This window comes from Gavialis gangeticus, unplaced genomic scaffold (assembly GCF_001723915.1).
Source record: "Gavialis gangeticus isolate Ggan-Ray unplaced genomic scaffold, GavGan_comp1, whole genome shotgun sequence".
NCBI lineage: Eukaryota > Metazoa > Chordata > Crocodylia > Gavialidae > Gavialis > Gavialis gangeticus.
This window is the reverse complement of record NW_017729024.1, coordinates 94,163,760-94,187,677: the sequence shown is the minus strand read 5'-3', so window position 1 is coordinate 94,187,677 and position 23,918 is coordinate 94,163,760. Positions and strand designations below refer to the sequence as shown.

The following is a 23,918-nucleotide window of genomic DNA, read 5'->3' as shown; positions in this document are numbered from 1 at the left end:
GATTTGGTTTTGCTAATTAATTAATACACACACACACACACACACACACACACACACACAGTTTAACAGCATCAAAAGAAATAGTTCCGACTTCTTTTTGAGCATATGAAGACAATTCAGATAAATTTTGGCAATTCTAACCTTTGGTATCTAGCTTTACAGTATGGCTTTTTAGATCTGTTGCACATAAAGATCCAATTAATCGCAAGATCACAGCCAAATCTGGTTTATTAATCTGATTGGACTTTTCATTCACAAATTAGTGAGATTTTAATTCAGTTTAGTTTATTTTACTTCCAAAATGAACTAAATTAAACCTGCTAATTCTACCCAAATTTAACCCAAATTGAAAGCACCAAACTGAATGAGTGTCCAATTCAGTTTAACAAATCCATTAGCTGCCAGGCCACATCACCTCCCTAAAGAGAAGCTAGAATATGAAAGGGTGTAATTTGTTTAATAATGTTTAACCACTATAATCTCCCACTTATACATCAGGGATTTGTTGCAGCAGTTTCAAATGTGGTGCGACCTTAACTCATTAGGTGAGTAAGAAAAGCTGCCTCTTACTCTGTAATATGTAGACTGCAAAATGAGTTACGACTGAGCATAGATATCCCTAATACAAGGGTGTTTCATAACATGGCAATTTTTAAATAAAACCATTGTGTGCGCAATGATCATTTTCTGGACCACATCAATTCTCCACAGTGTCATAAACGATGGGTCCCACTCAACAATACCACCATTTGTTCCCTGCTGCTATGTAGTTTCCTAGTCACTGCACACAAAACAGTTTCATTTTGAAATTGCCGTTACTTTCTGAAATGCCCTGGTACATCTGCCAAGAAAATAGTTTGTGACACCTGAGTAAACTTATAATAAAATGCACATCTTTACAAACTGTTCGTTGATTTTTATATTTACACTAAAACTAATTCATTACAAAACTTTGCCTTTTAAATTTTCTAGAGCACAAGACAGTACCTACTGAAGTTGATACACAGGTGCATGAAACTACTAGTTTCAGATATCATACTGAACTGTAGGAAGGGTTAGCATATAAAGAATAGCACACTGTTCTCAAAATATACATAGTGTTTCCATTATAAAAGGTAATTACATCTCAAAGAAGTTTTAAATAGAACACTTAATAAGTGAGGGGAAAAAGACTGCTTGTTGGTACTAAAGCCTTTACTGTAATAAACTAAATATATTTACAATTTATACAAATGTTTGACCTTCAACAAAAATACAAAAACATATCACAAGATGCAAAACCAGGAAACAAGTTCTTCTGAGACTTCACTGCTCTACACGGGACAGAATGCAAGTTGAACTGCAAAGAACAGAAAGGTAATCCCACATTCAGGCAATGAGAACGATTTGCATGAGGTCACAAGGAAAGAAAAGAAAGAAAAGGCTCTGACATTCTCCAGTCAACTCAGTTTTTAAATCCAAAAACCTAGGCTACATCCACCCATCCTGAATCCACGCTTCTTTTGGTCCCAGTAGCTGATATCTAGTTGCTGGATGCTGCCTTCTATTTTGTACACTTGGAGTCATTTCATGTCATGTTCTGACACTGTCTTTTTCCTTTTTTAAAAAGGTAAAACCTTTCTACTTCTACAAATTAAGAACATTTTGGCCCAGTTCAACTTCTAAAAGTTATGTCCCCATCATGCTTTTCAGTAGATAACTTCATAGACTGTAGCTTTCTTGTCTCCAGAGCCAGTGACTATGTATTTATCATCCACAGAGATGTCACAACTAAGCACTGATGAGGATTCTTTGGACTAAGAGAAAAAAGAAAAAAAGATTATTTAAAAAAACAAAAATACCTTCTCTTTAGCCTCCCCCCAGCACAGTGATTGGTCAAGCACTTAGGTGATGATAAAAAGCTAGATCTTTGTACATCAATTTCATCTTTTTCTTTAAAAAGGCTATTTATTCCTACCTGGAATATGCTGGCTCCATAAGGGGTCCGCCAGGCATTAAGAAGGTTATCTTTTCCAGTACTCACAAACCACTTTCCTAAGAATGTAACAGAAAAGCAAAGAGACCATATAAGAAAAGACCTGACAACTGATAGATTTTAAATTTTCAACTCACGTTGTCTATGCGATTTGACTCAATAGGCTTATTAACCTCAGGGGTTATTAGTTGGCTGATTAGCACTATTCAGAGCTCTTAGTACTAATCAACAGGGTATTTTGCTTCCATCAGTGGGGGTATATGACACCCACCCACATAGGTACACAGTTGCTGCTTATAAAAATAATACTTAAAATAAACTACTTGGGAAGAATAAATTGTTTTACAAATATATACTAATTCTTACAACAGCTTTACAGACATGCATTATCTTTGTTTTACAGATGGTGAATAAAAGACAGAAAGGTAAACTGACTTCCTCAAGTCACACAGCAAGTAACGAGCAGAGTATAAATGAGCACTTAGGCTTTCAGTCTGATCCTCTGTCCAACTTACCACAATACGCAAACTTGAGTGACAATACACAGCTCTCATGAAGATGCAGTTGATACTTGTCTGGTTTATTCACATGCAGTACTTCTACATTACTGCTCTCCATTCCCACAGCCAGCCATTCACCAGTAGGACAATATCCAAGGGAAAAGATCTGGGGACGAGAAAATATTTACTTCTGCAAGGTCAGTGAATGAAGCAAGACCATGGGGAAGAGAAGAAAACATCCAAACTTTTCAAGGATTAACAAGAATTTAATTCAAAGTCTTGCAAATAAGTATTCTGCCCTCCTAACTATTCACGTAATTCATAATATTTTAAGAGAAACAGTAAACTGTCATTTAAACTGTAGCTGTGGTTTGTGAGAGTTTTAAAAACATTATGCATGTTTTGGCTTTTAAACAGCATAGTAACTATTTCCCACTTAGTTTAGTTTTTGACTATCATCCTAAATAAACTAGCATGTTTAAAAAAAAAAAAAAAAAAAAAAAGGATGACAGGAAAAACAAGTAACCTGTGATGTGAAGTCATGCTGTTGTAGCTGCCTCCCTTCTCTCAAGTCCCAAGATCTGACGGTGTTATCCAAACCTCCTGTCCATAGCTTGGTGCCATCATTAGAAATGTCAATACAGCTGGCTCCATCTGTGTGGCCCTGGAATTGCCTGATAAAACAAACCAGATTGAATAATGATTTCCTGCCAAAGCTCAAGGTAAACACTGTTGTGTTGTTAGTTTTGGACTCTGTATGTGTGTGTCATCTCTTCTGTGTCTGCTGATGTGCAAGGTTCTGCCCCTCCCTCTGGCTATAAATGAAATACACTCATATTACAAGGACTATTTTGCAGGTGCTGGGGAAATGAAGTTTACCACAGCCAACTAAACAAAAGCAGTCAAATATTTGCTATCACATTATGGGAGGGAAACAAGTTATTTAAAAACCATGAAGTTTAGTAGCTATCACATCTGGAAAAAAAAAAAACAAAGCCTATGAATTCAAACCAGGATTAAATAAAAAGAATAACTGGAAAACAAACAATTTTCTTACGTTAGGCCACTTATTTCTGGGATTTTCTTTAACATTAAATACCTATCAGATTTGGGTATATAAACAGTAAAATTTTGTAAAAAACCAAAACAAACCTTTTTAACTAGTAAAAAATTAACACCTCCTTGGCTGCCACAACTAAGCTAGCAAAATTATATCTTATGAGGTGGCAAGTCACGAGATCTCATCGTTGTAAGCAGTATGTATAGTTTTAAGAAGTTGTCTATTAGGAATTTACAGGTCTGAGAAACAAAGGGTTGACTTAAATTTTTCTCAGTCCTTTGAAAGGAGTCTTCTGAGACTCCTGCATTTTTCATCAGCAATTAGTTTGGAGGAAATCCTATGCTTTAGCCTCAAAGGCGGAGGGGGGAAAGCAACTATCTTGGGACTGACGGCTAGGGATCATTTATAACTGCCACAGAAAGGTCACATGACATGTTTTGTTTTGAGCTGATCATTTGAAAACTCAAGGAGGTTATCAATTAGTAAAGAGCAGCAGGCAATAGGACACTTCAAACAAAAACACAAATGGGTAAAAAGTGCATTAAGGGCACAAAGGCTAGGGACAGACACTCAAAAAGCCTGAACCTGAATTGATTCAGACTTTACAGGTTAGTCTAACCTGCAGAGAGTGAACTTGTTTACAAGTGGATAGACGTTCAGCACATGTCTGCAGTGGCTCAAGCCAGAAGCCCAGGGGCTTCTGCGATAGAGGCAGCCAGCACTGCGCTGGGGGCGAGGAGCACAACCCTGCACAGCATGCCCAGCTGCTCCACACCGCGTCTGCAGCTCTGCACTCAGAGAAGAAGCCCCCCACTGAACTCTGCGGGGAAGCAGGGGGTGAGGATCCCTGCACTCCTGGCACAGTGAGAGATCTGCCCCATGAAGAGTGGGGGAAGCAGCTGGCTCCAGTGTGGGGCTTCTCCTGCCGCAGGCTCAGACTCAGAGAGCAGAGCGGTAAGGATAAGGCAGGCTTTGCTCCCTCCCCTTGCACACCACTGGCCAGAGCTGCGTCTGTGCTGGGCATGAGCATCCTGACCTCCCCGCCTGCTGCTGCTGCCAGGCAGTGGGGGCTGCATGCCATGTAGGGAGTGTGTGTAGGTCCCTACACCCCCGACCCTCCCTCACACACCTACTCCCTGCTCCGTGCTCCCGCTGTCCCTCTGGGAGGAGGAGGAAGAGTTCCCCCCAGCATGGAAGAGCCTCGCCTAGCCCCCCACCCCAACTCTGGGGCTAGGCAGCATTGCATGGAGCCTCCCCACCCCACCCCCGGCCCCTCAGTGGCGGGGTGGGAGGGAAGGAGGAAGAGGAAGAAGAGGAAGAGTCCCCGTCCAGCAACTCAGAGTCCCCCTCCCCACCCTGGAAGAAGGGGGAAAGCACAGAAGAGAGCCCCTGTCCCAACCCTGTGGGACAACCTACCCAGCATGGCCCCATGGGGGCAGGGAGAAGGGTCAATTCCTCCCTCCATCCCCTTCCCTGCAGCTGGGGTCTGCCAGCTCCAGGGGCCACTACTGCAGCCTCCTCCCCTCTGCTCCCTGGCAGACAGGTTGACCACAGCTAAGGTGGGGGAAGAGGGGCAGGAAGGAAGAATTAACCCCCCTCCCTGCCCACTTTGCCTTAACAGGGCCATGCCGGCCAGTGTCTCTGTTAGGGCCGGTCCCTGCTCTAGCTAGAGAGCAGAGGGGAGGGGCCAGCCCTGCAGTGGAAGCAGACAGCCCTGCCCAGCCCAGAGAGCATGCCGGCATGCTGGGGGAGTCTGGTTTAACTTAAACCAGCAAGGGGTCTGGGACAGACATTGCATAAACCAGTTTGAGCCAAATCAGTTTAGTCTAGAACTACCTTCAACCAGGTTTATCTCAAACCAGTTTGGGCTATTTTCAAACTGGTTTATGTGCACTGAATGTCTGTTCTGTTACAGGTTTAAGCCATTTTCTGATTACTTGAACGGTTTGTGTGTAACGTCTGTCCCTAGCCAGTAGCAAGTAGTACTAGTCACTCACAATAGATTCATAAACATTTGTTCATAAAAAATCATAAAAACTAAAAATCAAAACACATCTTTCCTACAGAGATACAGCATAAATATACAGCACAAAAGTGAAAAAGGAGATTGTATATAGGTAGCATAGGACATACAGGTTAGACAAACATTTGTCTAGGACGGTTTAGACAGGGATGATTCTGCCTCAAGCAGAAGGCTGGGCTAGTGACCACCCATGGTCCCTTTCAGCCTTAATTTTCTATGACAAAATACTAACTTGTCATAGAAACTTGGACCTTTTCATTGCATTTACACAAAAATCATCAATATGAATATCTGGGCCTAAACTTTAAATAGTAACTAATGATTTTGGGTACCTTTTCTGAGGCACATTAAATAGACCTGTTTTTACAAGCACTTTCTGAAAATCAGGCCTCTTTTTAATTCAGGCTCCATTTCCTGATAATATTATGGACTGCTGCAAACTTACTAGGAATGTACTATCATTAACTTTTAGTGGACCACAGGACTAGTGTGCTGTAAGCTACCCCAGGCACTATTACATTCACCCTCAATACAATGACTAAAAGGAGAAATATTGTTATACCAGGCACTCGCATTTAGAAATGGATTCTTCCTCCAACATGTTCAGTGTTTTTGTTTTTGAGTGTTTGAAAGGAAGTGGTTTAAGGAAACAGCTTATGTGGGCAGTAAGTTAATCATAATCTTTGCCAAATAAACCTAAAAGCATTAGAGATTAGTGACAGGGAGAATCATTTCTCAAGAAAACTGAACTACTGCCAAAAACAATATCTTAAAAATGTGAGAGGAGAAAACCAAGGGGGAATGGAAGAAAACCAGAATGCATGAACTACTTTCAATTTTTATTTAATGTCATTTAAAATTTGGTTATGTGAAACAATTTAAGAGCCACCTCAAGCCATGTTTACAGGCTTGGGTGAAGCCCAGTATAACCAGTGATGTAGTAACAGATCTTAAGCAAAAGGGCTGCAGGATTCAGTGCTCATGGAGTTTCCCAAAAAGCATGCCAAAAGAACAATGCATTGGTCTCATGCATAAAGAGCTATTTATATTTCAAGCTTTAATGATACAGTTATCAAAATCCATATTCTTCTACATTCCTCCTGAATGTTGGAGTATTTGTTACCATAATCGGGTAATTTTTCATGCTTACGTTAAGTATTTTAGACAAGAAAAGAAAACCCAACATACCACAATCGGCCCTGCAGTTCGCATTTGGTCTTCAACAACCACAAAAATTAAGTAACGTTTATTCCAAGATTTGTAGTGCTTTGGAACTATATAAAACTCAAAGCCTATGGAAGTTTTACATCCAATAGGCTTTGTGTATCAGGCTTTTAATGATCTGTAAGAATGTCTTTCAGAACCACTAAAACTTGCTACGTCAGATTCAGACCATGTTCTCTAGACCAGTGGTTTTCAAACTTCCTGAAAGTCAAAAGAACTCTTTCATATCACTTCTGCTGCTGTGTAACCCCTACCCCTGGCTTTGTGGGCTGTGTAGGCCAACGTGGAGCCAGGCAATCTGGAATGGCACCAGCAGTGCATCAGCTCTTGGCCATTACCCGCAGTCTCTTTACAGAACTACCTCGAAACTCTAGGGTTCCACTGAACACAGTTTAAAAACCACTGCTCTAGACATTGGGACATCTGCTCAGCATTTCTGCCATGAAATACACTTGACACAGGTATTTAGCTAGCCTTTGAAAGAGTAACTTTATTAAGCCCACTTTTGCATAGCGAGAAGGATTCTCACCTGACCAAGGTCTGGTTGTGCAGGTCCCACACTGCAATGTTCCCATCGCTACAGCAGGAGAAGCAGACCTTGGAATCGGGACTGATGGCCAGAGCGTAGCAGGCTGGAGCAGAGGATGTCAGCTCTGCTTTTATACGAGGAGTTGGAGCTGCCAGGTCCCATATGGATAATGTGCTGGCTTCCCCACCAACTATGAGGGTACATCCATCAGGCAGCAGTTTACAGGAGCGGATGTAGTTATCTCTGTTCTGTATAACACAAGCCACCTCAGTTACATTAATAAGTACCTACTGATAATGACCAATGATATGATTCATGTTGCTTCCAAGTTTTAAACACTAGACTACATTTTCCTGGTGCCAAAGTATACAAAAGTCACCAGCTGATCTTAAATGGTTTCAATCTCCTACTTTCAATCATCATAGAACAGAAACTGCAGCTGTGGAAATTAAACTCCAGTTTTCATATTGCGAATCCGGCAGCATACTTCATTCTGAACCTGATGGATGGCAATTCTTCCATCTCATTACAAACTGAAAGAGCCAAGTTCACAGAGCCAAGGTAAGCTCACTTTTGTGCAAGCTCACTCCTCGTGCTATTACTGCCAACACCGCAGGAGTATTTCCGAAAAAGCAAATGACCTCTCTGTTTGGCAACATGAAGAAACCATCTATGAAAAAGCAGTTTTCAAATCCAATGCCCAAGAACTTGGGATTTTCTAAAAATACTACTTTGTGCTTACCACTGGTAACTACAAATGCTGCACAAGTGTTCTCACTGCTCTTAACCTATTTCTTGGTATTTGTACTGAATCTTCATTGGGTTCTAATCAGATTTTGACATAACTGGTTTAAGATTTACAGTATTGCTGCTGACCAAAAGTACCAAGGGGAAACTGGGAAAGAAATATTCTAGCTATTACAAGTTTCACTCCATAAATGTATTGGCCATCCTAACTTCTTCATTTTTAATAGACAAATTAACGAGGTGAGCTGTCAGAAGCATAAAGCCTATAACTCAAAACATCCAAAACTAGTAAAAAGAAATCAGTATTGCTTGCTTTGTCTAGCACCTTCCTTACTAGAGCAGAGGAGCAATACATTGTGTAGGCAGCAGTATATAATTGAAATTTAGGCAGGAATACTGACCCCTGGAATGCATTTCCCACAAATCATTACATATATTATTGTAATCAGAAGGCTAACAGAAAAGCAGCAGCAAAGGTCAGGTAAAGGCAAAGTATACACCTTTGCTTCTGTCACAGCACTGTCAAATACTGAAACCACAATTACTGTGTTTTTAATAGGTATTATTGGGCTTCCTAACTTCAGCTCCCTGAAAGGACACTTGCCCTCACAATTCACATTTTACTGACCACCCTTCTTTCCAACCATTTTAACTGACATAGGAGTTCGAGAGAAGGGTACAGAACATTATACACTTTGCTCAGCTCACTGTCAGCTCTAAACAAAGGTACAGGCGTTAGGAACAACAGCAAATGCATTAGTGCCATGCTAATTGTAAGACCATTTCTCATGCTGTTTAATCAGGTACTTGGTAAGAAATGCTTACTTGAAATGCTTCACTTCAGTTCTACTCTTTTAGAAATGAAGTGAAGCAAAAAGAGAAACATATTTTTGATATGCTCTGCCTTGCAGTGCAAGCTTGACTGCATTCCTTTTCAGATACTTTTGTCTCATCTACTGGGAAAGCTTCCTACAAGGGCGCAGATTAAAACAACTTTGGCAGATTCTTGCTTAGAAGTCCTATGTACACTCAACCCATATGATTAACCAATGTTGATCATATTTATAATAAATAAATAAGGCTTCTTTTTTCATTTAAAAGAGACTTAAATATCTAAAGCAGGAAACAGATCCGCTGGCTATTTCCTCATAATATGAATGTAATCCAGGGCTGGACAGCTATTTCCTTATTGGGTCTCCAAGGAGAAATTACTTTATGCATATGTTCCTGTTCACTTACCAGGCAGTCCAGCTGAGAGACAGGGCTCTTGTTGCCAGGTTGGCTGATATCCCAGACTTTAACACACCCTTTTCCACCAGTGTACACATGCCTTGTGGGGTTGCTGATGGTTACTGCACATACTACTTCCCCATGATTCAAAGTGTTGATCTGACGTGCATGCCGAGGGATTCCCGGACCAATGAGGGCATCAGGAGGGAAAGGTACAGGCTGCATCTGACCATCTGCAGTAACATGAAAGGAGTATGCTCTTTTTTGAAGCAGAGAAGGGAAAAAAAGGAGAAAGAATTAGGTCAGCTAGGTACATTGCTGAGTTGTGAGAAAAGTATTTAACAGCTCCTTTGCTTTGCTGATTCTATTTTTCACATGGCATCAATCAATGCTGCACTGCAAAGTGGTAGAGGCACAGAAAATCTGGGATGGGAGGAGAGCACTCACAACAGACAGTTCCATTATCTCTTACACGATAAGTATTTCACAGGAAAAGTACACATTAAGTGGTACAACTTACAAGGCCTTCTCTAAAGGCATCTACAAGGTTATTGCTGCTACCCAGTAGTGTAACAAGCTTAGCTGGAGTCCAAGGCAGACTCTGTAAAAGCTATTCCCCCACTCCCTCCCACATCACTACCCCACCACTTAGCTGGATGGTGAAGTGGAAAACGTGGAGCTGGCAGGAACTGGAAGCCAGGTTAGAGAAGCTTTCTTGGAGCCCTGCTCCCAGCTGCCAGTTTTTACATTGCCGCCTTGCTCCTGATCTGAATAATGAGCTGGCAAAGCCCCCTGCCTCATCCCAAAATCAGAGACTACTCAGCTTGGGGAAGAGGCAGGTAGTGGTAGCTGCTGCTCCCCTTGCCTCAATCCGTGGAAGGTGGGCAGCAGCTGCCTCGTGCACCTTCTCAAGACTGGGATGACTGGTCTCAGGAAGGCAGGAAGACTTTCCCCCAGCTCCACTCCTCCTGGTCCCTAACAGGAGTTAACCCAGGGGAAGCACATACATGTTTAGTCTCCCAGGAGAAGTTTTCAGGAGCAATTGAACCCTGATTGTTGCTGGGATATTTTTCCCCTGGAGCAGCCATTTTGGCTTCAGGAGAAAAAGCCTGAACATCTGTACGTTTCTGGTTCCTATCAGGAGACTGGTAATGCTCCCGATAGAAAGTGAAAATCGGTGCCTGGCCTCAAGTTGCTTCATTAACGGTAATGCCTAATGTTTTGAGCATTTCTTTTACAGCTCAAACATTATTGCCGTGGTGAGATCCTGTTCAAATCTTTCTTCATTTTTTAATGTACATCTGATTCACATCAGATATCACTGTCACCTTTATGGAAAATTCAGAGGTCAAATCCTGGATGAATACAAAGTAGTGAATGAGTTATCACCTCACTAACCAAAGCTAAACTAGGCAAAAGTATGCATTTTTCCCTACCTTCACTGTTGGAAACAGTTTACACTTTTGGATTTATAGTTATTTTTAAAAATTCAGCTTAAGTGAGCTGAACATGTACTTTCACATGGAAAATTTCAGCCAAAATGGTAAAGGTTTGTAAAAGCTTCAAGCAATTGAAAATGTATCCTAAAATGGGAGGGGGCAGGCAGGTTTTAATAAGCAGTGCTACCAACCCTGGCTATAATAAAAGCATATCCAAGGTAACAAAATAACACTGAATCAGACTTCTTTACATTTTCCATGAACAGATGCTACCGATTCCATCTTCTTAGATCCATTTTTATGATTTCTCCTACACTCCCCTCACATGTAAGAGCTAAAGTTAACCCAGATGGAGGCTGAAGACTACTAATGGCATACAGCAATGCTCAGAGACTCCCAATGAAGATCAGAACTTCACTGTACATGGCACAAACACTCAATCTCCCAAGAGTTTATAAACCAAGCATGATACAGACAAAGGGTAGGAGAGAAACCAGATGAATAGAGCAGTGAAGTAGCTTGCTCAAGGTCACACAACTGGTAAGATCCAGTAAAAGTATCCAGGTACAGAATCAATACAGTTTAGAAGAGCCCAAAGGGCAGTCTCCCACATCAAAATCAGAATGATAGGTTCCAGCTGGAGAATGCTTCTTACTTGTAAAGATACACACGCAAAACTTTCATAGCAGCCCTAAATTTTAGAGCTCCCACTGATTCTTCAGGCCTGGAAGTTATAATAAATACCTTTCCACTTATAAAATGATCTTTTCCTCTCTGCTGGCAGTGACCAAGAGAAAAGTAACAAAGCACCAAGACATTCTTTTCAGACATCTTTCAGAGGAATAGCCACACTTGTATGGTAATATTTTTTAAATAGGTAAAAGGCACTGCTTAATTCCTGATGTTTCACATGAAAATAACTGGTTTCAAAACACCAGTTTTCCAATATTCTAGTTTATTCATAAATGACTGTGCACAAAGTGTGTTATGGGTTGGGAAAGAAGAAAAGGAAAGGACAGGCTCTTCCTGTGTGTATGAAGTGTTGGTAACATCATTAGTATTCTACAAGTAATAATTACTATTCCTGGAATTCAAAATCTTGAACTGATTTTTTTAAAGGTTTGATAAGTATATTGGTGTGTGTTCATTCCCTAATTACTTTAGTTTGATAAATAATATCAGTTGAAGATGTGAAAAGAACTGAGAACCTGATTCTCTTTTTTCCTTTTGAAAAATGTAAGTGCTTGTGAGATTTCCAGGGTACTACTCCTTCAGTCACTAGCCCAACATGAGGCCTACAAGCTCTGGCATACAGATAAGAAATCGCATGAGTGACTTTGAACCTGTCTACATCAGAGAGACAGCTCTAGAGAGAGCTGACCTGAAAACACACCTCACCTGCCCAGCTTGATTGATGCGAGTCAAATGTTTAAAAAAAGTAGTTTTTATTTGGCATGTGCCCACAGCTCAGTCTCAGTTGTGCATTTTTTTTTTTAAGGAGTACTTAGATCTAACAGCAGCTTCATGACATTTTCTTTTTTGGCAAGTGGTACACATGGAGCATGTTTTCAGACTGCACTCTCTAGCAGCTGAATACAGTATAGACAAGGCAGAGACCTTTGGGTCTGTTATATTCTGTGTATACATAGGCCAAGGTTTTCAAAAGTGACAAGTTATTTTAGATATCCAAGTGGAGACTTAAGAGGAGCCTGATTTTTCAAGAGTCTCAAGTGCTGAACACTTGTCCCTTGGAGTTCAGCTACGGTAAAGGTAATTCAAGTTGGGCATCCCAAATTACTTTTGAATGTCTTAGCGTTGCACATTCCCTTTCATCATGTGTGCTTCCCTCACCCTAAGGGGATGAGCAAGTTTGACAACCTAGGCCAGGAGTGTTGAACCAGATGAGTGGCTTGGGGCAGGCCCATGTGTTAGATCAGGCCTCAGACCCGTTGCCCCATCTGCATGCCTGATCCACAACAGGAGGTACCTACCTAGGGTGCCACTGGCCCATGTGAGAGTCATAGGCAGTGCTTATCCCAGACATTGTGCGGGGATAGTCTGGGGCAGAAAAAGGGTCAGAGGTTCCACGGGTCATAAGCTTGACACCCCTGGCCTAGGCCAAAAAACATTACACAGCTCCAGAGTAAGTAAGATTACCCTTTTTTGGTTGCTAAATCTCAGCTTCAATCTGCTGTTTTATTTATAGTACAATGTATAGCAAATCTTTTCACCTTTGGCAAGATCATTTGTCATTCCAGGAAATAATTGCTTAATTGAATGCATGATATATTACAAGGAAGTCAGGATAATAATGCATAAAAACTATTTGTAAATATACATTACATGTAATTATATAATCATATACTTTGCATAATAGATGCCTAAAACAAATTACAAAAACTGCAAAAAGTGAACACAAAAACAAAGCAAGGATAGAACAAAGCATTAGAGGCTTATGCTCACCTCCTTTCCTGATATCCCACTATCATTTATGGCTGTATTCTCCAGAACACGGCAGAAGACGAGGTGTTTATTCTTTTGCTGCCTGCATTTAGAGTTTACTTTCTACACCAACATAATGTATTATTAGTTGCAGTTTTCCCTACAGACATTTTAAGAACCTAGCAAGGTATCTCTCTGCATACAGATCAAAACAGCAAGGGATAAAGTTTCCACAAAGGGACGACTACTCATTTTGACCAATAACTTCTTTTGATAGTGCATCCAAGAACAGTTTTACAAAAACCGATCATTCCATCCATACCAATGCGTTTATGACTGAACAAGCTACTTCTAGACTATTTCCCCAACAGAAATTATAACAAATTGTAACTATAAAAAAATATTATTTGTAAAATGTAGCAGTATTGACATTACTGACAGTGTCCCAAATCAGCTTGTTATTAGAACTTTTACTATAAAAAAGTAAACAGATGCAATCACCTTTTCCTATTAAAGCAGCTAGTAGTATTTTTAAAAGAAGTTTTATTTCCCCTCTATCTGTCCCTGACTGTATTTCAAATCAAATGAGATTTGATAAAAACATCTGTCCTCTGTATAATCATATCGTTCCATTTTAAAGCAGCATGGCTCCAAATTGAGAGGTCTGTGATACTGCTGCCATTTAAGTCTAGTATGAATGACTAGTACAGTGAGCTCATGTGAAAAGTTTGTGTTACTCACTCAATGAGGAAGTCCATGATACCTGTTCCTTCCATAAGACACAGGAACTAAAAACCATTTGTTCCATAAGAAATATGAATTAAAGGGGCAAACAGAAATACAGCCTTAAACCAAAAAGTATAAATACTGTATCCTGCTTGCTGTAATGTAGAGAGAGAAAGCGGGCAGTCATTTCTGAAAATAGTACCAATTTCTGGAAGAAAAGTAATTAATGATTTGGAAACTGCATATGAAGAGAAAGAAGAACAGAATGGGAGCTGCCAGGAACATCTAAAATTGGCCAACAGCTGAAGAAACTGAAGTGGTTTTAGACCACATGACCTCTTCCAATCATGACTGTCCATGGGGTTTCAATATGAGGTTGAACATTTTGCTACAGTGACAGAAGTATGGCTTGAGCCAATGAGAAGTAAGAGTAGCAAGTAGTACCGGTGAAGGCCAAAAAGGGAAATGGGATTTGTAAATACAGATAAATTAGTCAGAAATCTACCAGAGTAACTTGGGGGGGGGGGGAGGGAGCAGCAGTGGATTTTTTCAACAGTACTGCACCCACTGTCTCTGTCTCTCTTGTCTCACAGGCCTCAGGGACCTATAATCACCTTAAATATAGCTTTCCATATCCTCCTACCTTGTACAGGCCCCTTCCACCTTGTTGCAACTTTGCCTATCTCTTCTAGATCTGTTTTTATGTTATCTTCCCATTAAGGTCTGATACCCTCCACTTCAGCTTCCAAAAATCCGCCTCGCATGCCTTCTTTAATCAGTTCACATGATATGCCCTGCCCGTTTCATTTTTTGTGCTCTTATCTTGCTCAAGACATCAGGCCCTGCAACCACACTGAGGATAAAATGGAGAAGAGCTGCAAAGGACATTCTCATCTAGACCTTTTTCACAAGCAGAGGTGTAGGGAGTTTATTCAGCGCTCAAGGGTTGGGGGTGGGGGGAGGTGGGAATATGCTGACCATTATAGAAAGGGGACAGGAGAAGAGAGGGATTCTTACCTTCCTGGGGTTTCTGCACACTGAAAGCAACCCTGTGGCATGAACTCCCTGGGAGCCCACCTAGTGCCTGGTTCATAACTCTCCCCTCCCCTGCCATATACTACTGCAGGATTGGGCAAAATACAGCCCATGGACCAGATTCAGCCTGTGGGGCCCCTAACATTTTTAGAAAATTAATATTTATCTGCCCTAGCAGTCTGTGAAAGCTGACAAGAGCAGGGGTAGTAGGACCCAGGGGGAGCCTCAGTAGGACTGAACAGCCCCGCCCTACCCCAAGCCATTTCACTCTCTTCCTGCCTCTGCCCTAATCCAGCACCACTGGCTGCCAGCTGCATCACCCAACTGGGGAGCACAGGGCCGAGCCAGTACAGGGGTGCGCGTGCATGCGCAACTGTGTGTGTGTGTGTGTATGCGCGCGTGTGTGTACACACAGGCAGGCAGGGACAGACTGTGTGTATGTACACGCAGGCAGGGACAGAGTGAGTGACTGAGTGTGTGTGTGTAGGCAGGGACAGTGCATGGGGGGGCAGGCAGGCAGGCAGGCAGGCAGGCAGAGAGAGAGAGAGAGAGAGAGAGAGAGAGAGAGAGAGAGAGAGAGAGAGAGAGTGTGTGTGTGTGTGTGTGTGTGTGTGTGTGTGTGTGTGTGTAGGCAGCAGCAGAGTGCAAGTGCAAATGTGTGTGTGCGTGTGTTCATAGGCTGAGTCCCACATGCACACCCCACAATACACATGCACCCACACCCCCTTGCGCTGCCATACATGCAGATACCCACACCCCCTCGTATATCCCCCACACCCACATGCTCTCTTACCCCGCACACACAGCCACCGACAAACCTATACCCACCCCCCACAATATACAAGCTCAAGACTTCATTTTAAGCTATTGTGCAATCACCTCTACGCACACTACACAAACATGTGTAAACCTGGGCAAAAGGGTATTTGAAACCAAATTAATGAATGCTGTAGATGTTTGCTTTTTGGAATATAATTTGGCATTTTTCTGGTTCCAAGATGGCAAAACTTCTTGCTGAAAGGAATACTTCTGGGGACAAGGGGAGGGATTTCTGGTGGCAACGGTCAGGGGTTAGGGGGAGGGACTTCTGGTCACAAGATGTCAACCAGGGGCGGGGCACATGTCAAGGGGTGGGGCTACCAGTGCGGCCCTGGACAGCTTGCCAAACCTCGGTAAGCAGCCCTCCACTCAAAATAACTGCCCGCCCCTGTACTATTGGGAACAGGACTACATCCATGTCAAGGACTCTTGGGCGGTAGAGGGTGGAGGGGTGCACCACTCCACTTGCCCTACTTGCTCCCTGCCCCGCCAGATATACTGCTGCACTGTTGAGTGTAGGGCTACACTACCTGGCTCCTATGGCTGAGCAGCAAAGACTGTTGGGGAAGGGATTCTAGCACCCTCTCATAGGGCTGTATGTGCTCAGGGCTGTTGCTCCACTTTTTCTACCCCTGCTGCCCCCCCAACCCTTGCCTCCCCCCCTCACTACTGTCCATAAGTTAAGTTTATTTGTAAAGCTGCACTTGCATTGTCAGACAAAAACTGTATCTTTTCCCAAGATGATACAGGAAGATAGGAAAACTCCACAAAACCACAAAGTAAATGCAGAAGAAACTGAAGGATAAACATTGGAATAAGTTAGACAGGAGGATGAAGAGGAAAATGGAAGGGATGGTTTCTGGGGAAGAAACATAAGAAAACAAAATAAACAAGTGCCTGCAGGCAACCTGCTATCAACTGCATACAGACCTGCTAATTTGTGGCATTGAGAAATGAGAGTGGCAAGACCCTGCCACTTTTCAGGTCTGTATGCAGTGAACCAAAATCACCAATATAACTAATGACAGGATTAGGCTCAAGAGCCAACAAGCTTGACCAGGGTCACAATTAAAAAAAAAGGGCTGGAAGTAAGGGACTTACTTAAATTCAGCTACATTTAGCAGAAAGGAAAGCAAGACAAATTGAGGAGTTTTCCAGAGGGAGTTTTTGTACCAACAACAGACTGGAAAACAAGCACAGGTTCCTAAGAGGCAGCTTATTTTCCTAGCAGCAATTTATTCTATTAATAAGGCCTCCATGTGTTCAGTGGTCAAAAGAGAACAGGTGCTCATAGAAATACTGGTCCTTTAGAAAGAGAACTGAGTCAACTGTATTTAGAACAAAAGCTGCAGAGTAGTTATAGATGACTGCAGCGGCTAACACACACACATGGCTGGGGATTCAGCACTTCTAGCTGAAAAATCCCCACCCTTCTCACCTTTACCCACAACAGGATACACAACTAAAAAGCCACATCTCATTTACAACACAAATTGAATGCGGCATCACAATGTGCGTCTGGGAGAAAGTAGGCTTCAGATATAAACTGAGAATTCTCCTGCAGTCTGTGCAACTCTGTGACAGATGTCATGTTATCCATATTTTGTACCAGAAAATTTCAGTAGAGTTGTCTAACCCAGATAAGAGATGCTATCAGAAAGTTGCTATGGGTAACAGAAAGTATCCTGCTAGCTGTTAATGAACAGGGCTAAACTAAGTCTAGATTTAGAGGCATTCAAATGAAGGAGAACAGCTCAGATTCTGAGTTTACATTTTACCCTATTTATAGTAAGTACAAGCAAAGGAGGAAGCAATTAGCAGCAAAGGAGGTAACTCAGCCTCTAAGTACAGAAACCAGGAAATAGACTACAAAACCTTCCTAATCGCAGCTTGAGAGATTAGGAAGTAAACATGAGTCTGAACTGGAGGCGAGGATTCTTAGAAGCAGTATGAACAAGCTCTCTACCAAACCAGTGACCAATGGAAAAAACATCTTGAGATACATATTTTAAACGTATGCATCTGTGTTTGAGTAGAAGGATATAGATATGACTGATGCGTCTTGCACATTACAACAATGGCTGAGCTGCCTTGGAATAGACCTAATTGTTACGGAAGTTGCTAGTGGAAAACCAACATTTCAATATTAAGAATAAAGGCAAGAATTAAAAACATTAATTTCTAATGTCTATGCGCAGCCCAATAATATTTTGTTTGTGAAAGAAATTCCACTCAAGTCATCAGAAATGAGTCTGGTCTCTTAAAAACAGTCTATTTTAAGAAATGGTATTTATTTCAATATTAAAATGCTAGTCAGTGCCTCATAAATAATACCAACCCTTTGGGCCCCTCTTTGTTAGGCAGCATGTTTTGTACCCCTTCTGTCATCTTCTGCTCAAGTGTATGGGTGGGAATTTGTTAATGAAATCCAGACTAAGCAGGTGCTTCAACAATAAGAGTTGAGAGGTGGAGTCTGCACACAGAAATATGTTAAATAGCAACAAAAAAATTAGGAATAGTAGTTTTCTTTCAGTAACCGTAAAAGAGAGAAAAAGGGACAAGCGATTAAAGAAGGCATCATAATCTCTGCGCTATTCTGAGCATTGTTACGATGGCTGACATGGTGGCAGGCCACTAGGTATCAACAAGGTAGTGCAAATGATGTTGTAAGCTAGTTAATGTATGTTTATAAAAAACTCCGTAAATGCTTCTGATAATGTAAAATTCTGACTCAAAATTAATAGCTGTTGCCTTCCTCTGAAAAAACTGCAGAGCAACTGAAACTGTCAACGTGAAGATTCATAAGAACTCCTCAGTGGTTGAGCGAGTATATGATGCATCTGTAACAGGAACACACAACTGCGCAAGGGAAAATTTGAAGTGGTTCCACTACTAAATTATCCACAAAATTAAATGGAAACCAGAATCAAAAGGAAGGATCTCTCATACACAAGCTAAGTGAAAGCAAAGGTCACCAATGCAAAGAGACAGAGAGTAGGTTGTGATGGAAATGACAACTGTTGCAAAGGAACCACCGCCCAAAATATGATTACTTTTAAGCAACAGTGTTTAAGGAAAGCATGCTTTGTTTACAATCAGGGTAGATTTTTCTAGAACTATTTCAGGAAACTACTACAATAAGAAGCTTTGAGCTTTTCTTTCAGAGACGACAAGTGTGGAACCTAGCAGGACTAAAGAGCAACCTAGCTAAACCAACCTGCTTAAGTTATGGTAGAATGAAATCCACCAAACTGAAACTCATGGATATTTTTAATAATATAGTTTATCAAAATGTTGCTTAGTAAGCCAAAAATATGCTATCTGGGAAAAAACTTAAAAAGCCAGCCATTTTGAAGAGGCTCTCTACATTTCCCCCCCACCCCCGATCAAATAGGTTAGCTAACCGTATAACCATTTTTAATTCTTTTGGCCCTAAAGTAAAATGTTTCAATAGATAGGCCAAAACGTGATTATGAGAAACATCACAATCACCATTAACCAAAGCACTTTTTCTAGCGCTCCTTTTTACTTTGTAGAGGTCAGCATTAATGCAAGCTTCTAGTTTCAAAGAACTGCTGTGAAAATAATCCCTCATACATTTACACATCTACTGTGTACATCCTTTCCTGTGTATCCTGCTGCTTTACAGCTGCATATCTCCGAGATTGTTTTAAGAAGTGCCTGCTTCATTATGTAAGTTTTGTATCATTTGCCAAAGTAACTACTTCAGATCCTCATTAAGTACCCCCTACATTTCCAAAGCTTGAGATCCAAAAGTTTCACAAGACCTTCAGTCCTGTTAAAATGTGTTCCAAAATAAGGAGATTGCAATTTACAACCACTGTTTCTGCTGGCTTAATGATGGCTTCACATGTTTCAAATTTAAAAAACTCCTAACACCTTAGTTCTTTTAACAAGTACTACTGATTTCCAGCACTGCTACCTTTCTCTCACTCTTTTTCAAGCCTGAAAAAGAAGCAAGCCAGGGATGTATCCCACCAACAGCTTCTCTCCAGAAATAAGGAAATGAGTATGTATGCGATTAAGATGATGACAGTGGCCAGTTGAGAATTTAAGACATACTCCTTATCAGGAGAGGAATACAGCATTCTCCTAGAAACACCCAAGATATAACTTTCCTTTGGAAATCTTGTTTGCTGACATAAGATACTAATAGCTAGAGGGCATGTAGGTAAGGTGTTAAAAGTTACTTACGGTTTCCCCCCAGGGATTCCTGCTAGATTTGGAGGGATTCCTGGTACTCTCATGTGAGGAGGAGGATCAAACCCAACCTGATAATGGAAAATGAATACAACTTAAGCCTGCTGACTGCAAAAACCATAAGTCCCTTTACCTACCCTCCAACTCATTTTCATCACTTTTTCTGTTTTGATGCATATGTTGTACAGAGTATTGCAGAAATGGAACCATTTCTTAAAACAATGTGTTAAGGGGACATTACATGTCTTTCAGCATTTAGTAAGTGGTCACATTTGGGCACGTAATGGCTAGAGCTTAAAAATGAACAATAACAATATGCTTAACACAACAGGTGCTTCCATAGGATTTCCAAAAATTTTAACTCTTACATTAATTCATCTCCCATAAACTTGTCCTTTAAACAATCCCTACAAACAATTCTGAACAAAAGCTCTTTTGGTTCTTCCTTTGAAAAAGGAACATATATTAATTAAAAGCATATTGCAGGTAGTTTTAAAGGCTGCATGCACCATTTGCAGTTTCCATCCATCCTGCTGAAGAAACTAACCTATTTTTCCAATTTTTTTTAAAAATGCTCATTCTAAGCCGATGGCACCAAGTCCTATAAATCCAGAGTTCAATCATGCAAATACTTCATCATATAAATATCCTTATAAACAGCACTGCTGAATTCACTGGGACTGCTTATGTACAAAAAGCTACCCACATGCTTAAAACATTTGTAGAGCTGGGCGTTTACTTAACTTTACTCTGGTAGGGGTGACTATCAGAGGACCTTATTTGCTTATTGCACTCATGCTAGGAAAGAAGAGGTGCAAAAGTCATAAGAGAGAGAGACCAATCAACTTCCATCCCTTATTTTCATAAAACAATAAAAACATACGCTCAGAAAAGTGGATACAAATGCCTTCTATGTGCTTTGAGCTTAATTTAGAATGTCTGTCAAGCACACAAATCTGCTTTGGTAGGAGAAAAACAGATGTCCAGACAACCAATAAAGTGCTTTGTAGCTTCCAACACTACCTTTTTATTTAAAAAATGAAAAAAAAAAAGCTTGTAATTTCTTAATGAGCCAAAGCATTAATGAAGGCTAACAACAACTGGAACATACATAAATACACTGAGATTCTTTGTTTTCAAGGTGCGAGTTTGCTTTTTCAGCTACGTAGCAAAGCGAAACATACAGTGAAACAGTCAAGCCTCTGGCGTTGTTATAGCCCAGGAGTTTGACAATGCTAAATGAAGCATGTAGTTTTTCCTTCAGTGAACCAAAACCCATCCAATTGAGATTGCAAGCAGTGTGTGGCCTACCATAGGAGATCGTCCATAGGCAACCACGGCGGCTGCAGCTGCAGCAGCACTCATCTGGGGGGACATATTGTGCAGGCTGGCATAAGCTGCCCCTGGACTGGTTAACTCTCCATTCATGCCAGCATGAGGTACCATTCCAAATGGAGCAGGGTATGGTCCTGGTACTGCCAAGGGAGTCCTCAAACCAGCAGCTGCAGTTTAATGAAATAATGTACGTATTTTGAATTTAAGTAACTTTCTTTCTCTCTGCACGCAGGAAAGAACAGTCATTCCAAATGGCTACTGCTTCTGCCATATCTAACCTTCCCCCACTGTCTACGCTCCTGTTTATTTTGTCAGATTTTGTATCAGGCTTAAAACCACCATCCGCCCTGGTTTTGTATACAAGAGAACTCTTATATGCACAGCTTTATGATTATTTACATTGCCTGTTTCCTCCTGCACACCATCGTTTCCCTATTCAGTTATTCTTTCTTTCTCCAAATGCATAGTAAGATTGAGGCATATAAATAAAACTGATGTCTAAAGAACCTGTACCACTCCAGACTGAACAGTAAAGGTAGGCTTCAATCTGAATTTGTCATGACTTACATTTCAACAAATGTTAGCTGTCCTAAGCAAAAACAATGGAGTGGGCAGGGGCTTACATTCAGAACAACAACCTGATACTTCAGGAAAGTTATTTTATAGTTTAGATTATATACAAAAGGTGATAAAAGGAAATGTGAACAGTCAAGACAGAAAGAAGTTCAAGCTTCTGACAACTATGTCTGAACATCTGCTTTTTATGAAGCCTCTTCAGTATTATCAAAGATGAAGCAATACATTTATTTAGTATTCATACAGAATTACATAAGTACAAAACTAGTGCAAGAATCATAAAGGCACACAAAAGTCAATGCATTACCAGCTTGGTTAACCAGAGGGTCCATTGTTGGAGGTTTTCCAAGGCCTGGACGAAGTCCTGGAGTAGCACTAGTGCCCGGGGTTGGCACATCACTTCGAGGAGTTGGTGTGCTGGATTTCAGAACAGGCGTGCTGGCTTTTTCATGCTGGTATCATTAAACAAATTAAATGAGTATTATTTTTAATCCAAGCCATATTACACAATTTATCACAACAGCAGCTGGGATGCTGGGCACCCACTACCTACTCCCTCAGCCAATTTTCATAAATCTACGCAATGTTGACAGCATTAACTAGCAAGCGAAAAATGTTGACCTTTCCTACTCCTGCCAAAATTAAAAAGCAAAAAATGTGGAAAGTTATTTTTTTCTTCTTCCACAAGCATTAAAAATGCCTGAGCTAATTTTTCTTTGGGACAATATTCAATGTATCACTAAATTCTTTTGGTCTAAAAATCAGCATTTCATTTTACCACTCACAATAATGCATCTGACAGCACAGATCAAAGCACAACATCAAAAACATTTTGTATAATTCATAATATCTTAAAAACGGAGTGGTTTAAGAAACAGAGACTGTAACAGCCAAAGATATTTTGATTAAAACATTAATGATACTGTAAAAATAAATAAATAAATAAGGGGGGGGGGGTGAAGTAACACATCCTACTTTAAAATTTTGAACCCGATTCTGTGGAACTTTTAAAAGAGCTCTGTATGTGTGTACTTACATAGCAGAGTTTAAGTGTAAGCTATTTTTAGCTCAAAAGAAATCACTGTTTAAAGCAAACCCTTTGCACTATGTAGTACATTTGGAAACCATTATACATAAGTGCACAGGAGAGATCAGCATGAAGCAGTTTTTATCAGCAAGGAAGAGGGGTGTATAGCACTATAAAGATCTGAGGGAACAAGAATGTGCTTCAACTTCAAGTGCTTAAAAAATCAGACGCCTGCTGCCAGCAAGTATGCCAGTAGGCAGGGCAATAAGAATTAGCCCATACTTGTGAGAAATAGATAGATATTTCCTCTGGGCTACAGACTCCTTTTAATACTCACCAAATTCATTTCTTTGGATTTCAAGGAAGTAGAACTTCCTGAGGAGGCTGTAGATGCTGGACTGCTAGAGGCATCTTTTTTCAGCAGGCGGTTTTTATCTATGCCATTCTCACGGGGTGAGTGAGATGGACTTGCCCGTGGTGATGAAGGATCCTAAAATAATAGCAATGAATAAGAGCATAAGGGGAAAAGCCCTCACAAAATTTCTCTAAGATCCCTCACTGAAAAAGTGGAAGGTTTTAAAAAGCTGACAAGTTTACATGCATTTTTTCAAAAGCGAATTTATATTTGTTTCTCTTCAATATCATCTGCTGCTTTTTCTTCTGGTTAATGGGGGTATTAATAATAAATAAATTAAAATAAATCCAGTTTGCTTTGCATGTAATCTTTATATAGTAACATGGAAAGTTCTTGTTCTTTAGTATGTTAAGAGGAGCTTAACATCTAATTAGAGATAAAGCATGATAAGTGTGTATGACAAATAATGGGAGAGCATGGGGAGAGTGACATACTTGTAGAAGTCTACTATAGACCTCCCCACCAAGAGGCAGAACTAGATTGGGAAATCAATAGGAAACTCGTCGCAGCCGTGCACTCCTGGTGCACGATCATCAAAGGGAATTCAACTTCTGTGACATATCTTGGGATGAGCACACAGCCAAATCTGACAGGT

General features: G+C 40.8%; 1 protein-coding gene across 2 annotated transcripts in view; it reads right to left on the bottom strand.

Moving 5' to 3' along the window:
- Positions 1 to 1,176: 1,176 nt before the first annotated feature.
- The window catches only part of TLE1 (transducin like enhancer of split 1), a 112,361-nt gene continuing 89,619 nt past the window's right edge, over positions 1,177 to 23,918 (bottom strand). For both annotated transcript variants that reach the window (XM_019517412.1, XM_019517413.1), the window contains exons 11-20: positions 23,246 to 23,398; positions 22,189 to 22,333; positions 21,282 to 21,472; positions 19,965 to 20,041; positions 9,298 to 9,547; positions 7,312 to 7,559; positions 3,002 to 3,149; positions 2,491 to 2,641; positions 1,958 to 2,034; positions 1,177 to 1,796 (exon numbers count right to left, since the gene is read on the bottom strand). In XM_019517412.1, coding sequence (XP_019372957.1) covers positions 1,689 to 1,796; positions 1,958 to 2,034; positions 2,491 to 2,641; positions 3,002 to 3,149; positions 7,312 to 7,559; positions 9,298 to 9,547; positions 19,965 to 20,041; positions 21,282 to 21,472; positions 22,189 to 22,333; positions 23,246 to 23,398 — 1,548 coding nt within the window. In that variant the 3' untranslated portion in view covers positions 1,177 to 1,688. The remainder of the gene's footprint in view (positions 1,797 to 1,957; positions 2,035 to 2,490; positions 2,642 to 3,001; positions 3,150 to 7,311; positions 7,560 to 9,297; positions 9,548 to 19,964; positions 20,042 to 21,281; positions 21,473 to 22,188; positions 22,334 to 23,245; positions 23,399 to 23,918) is intronic.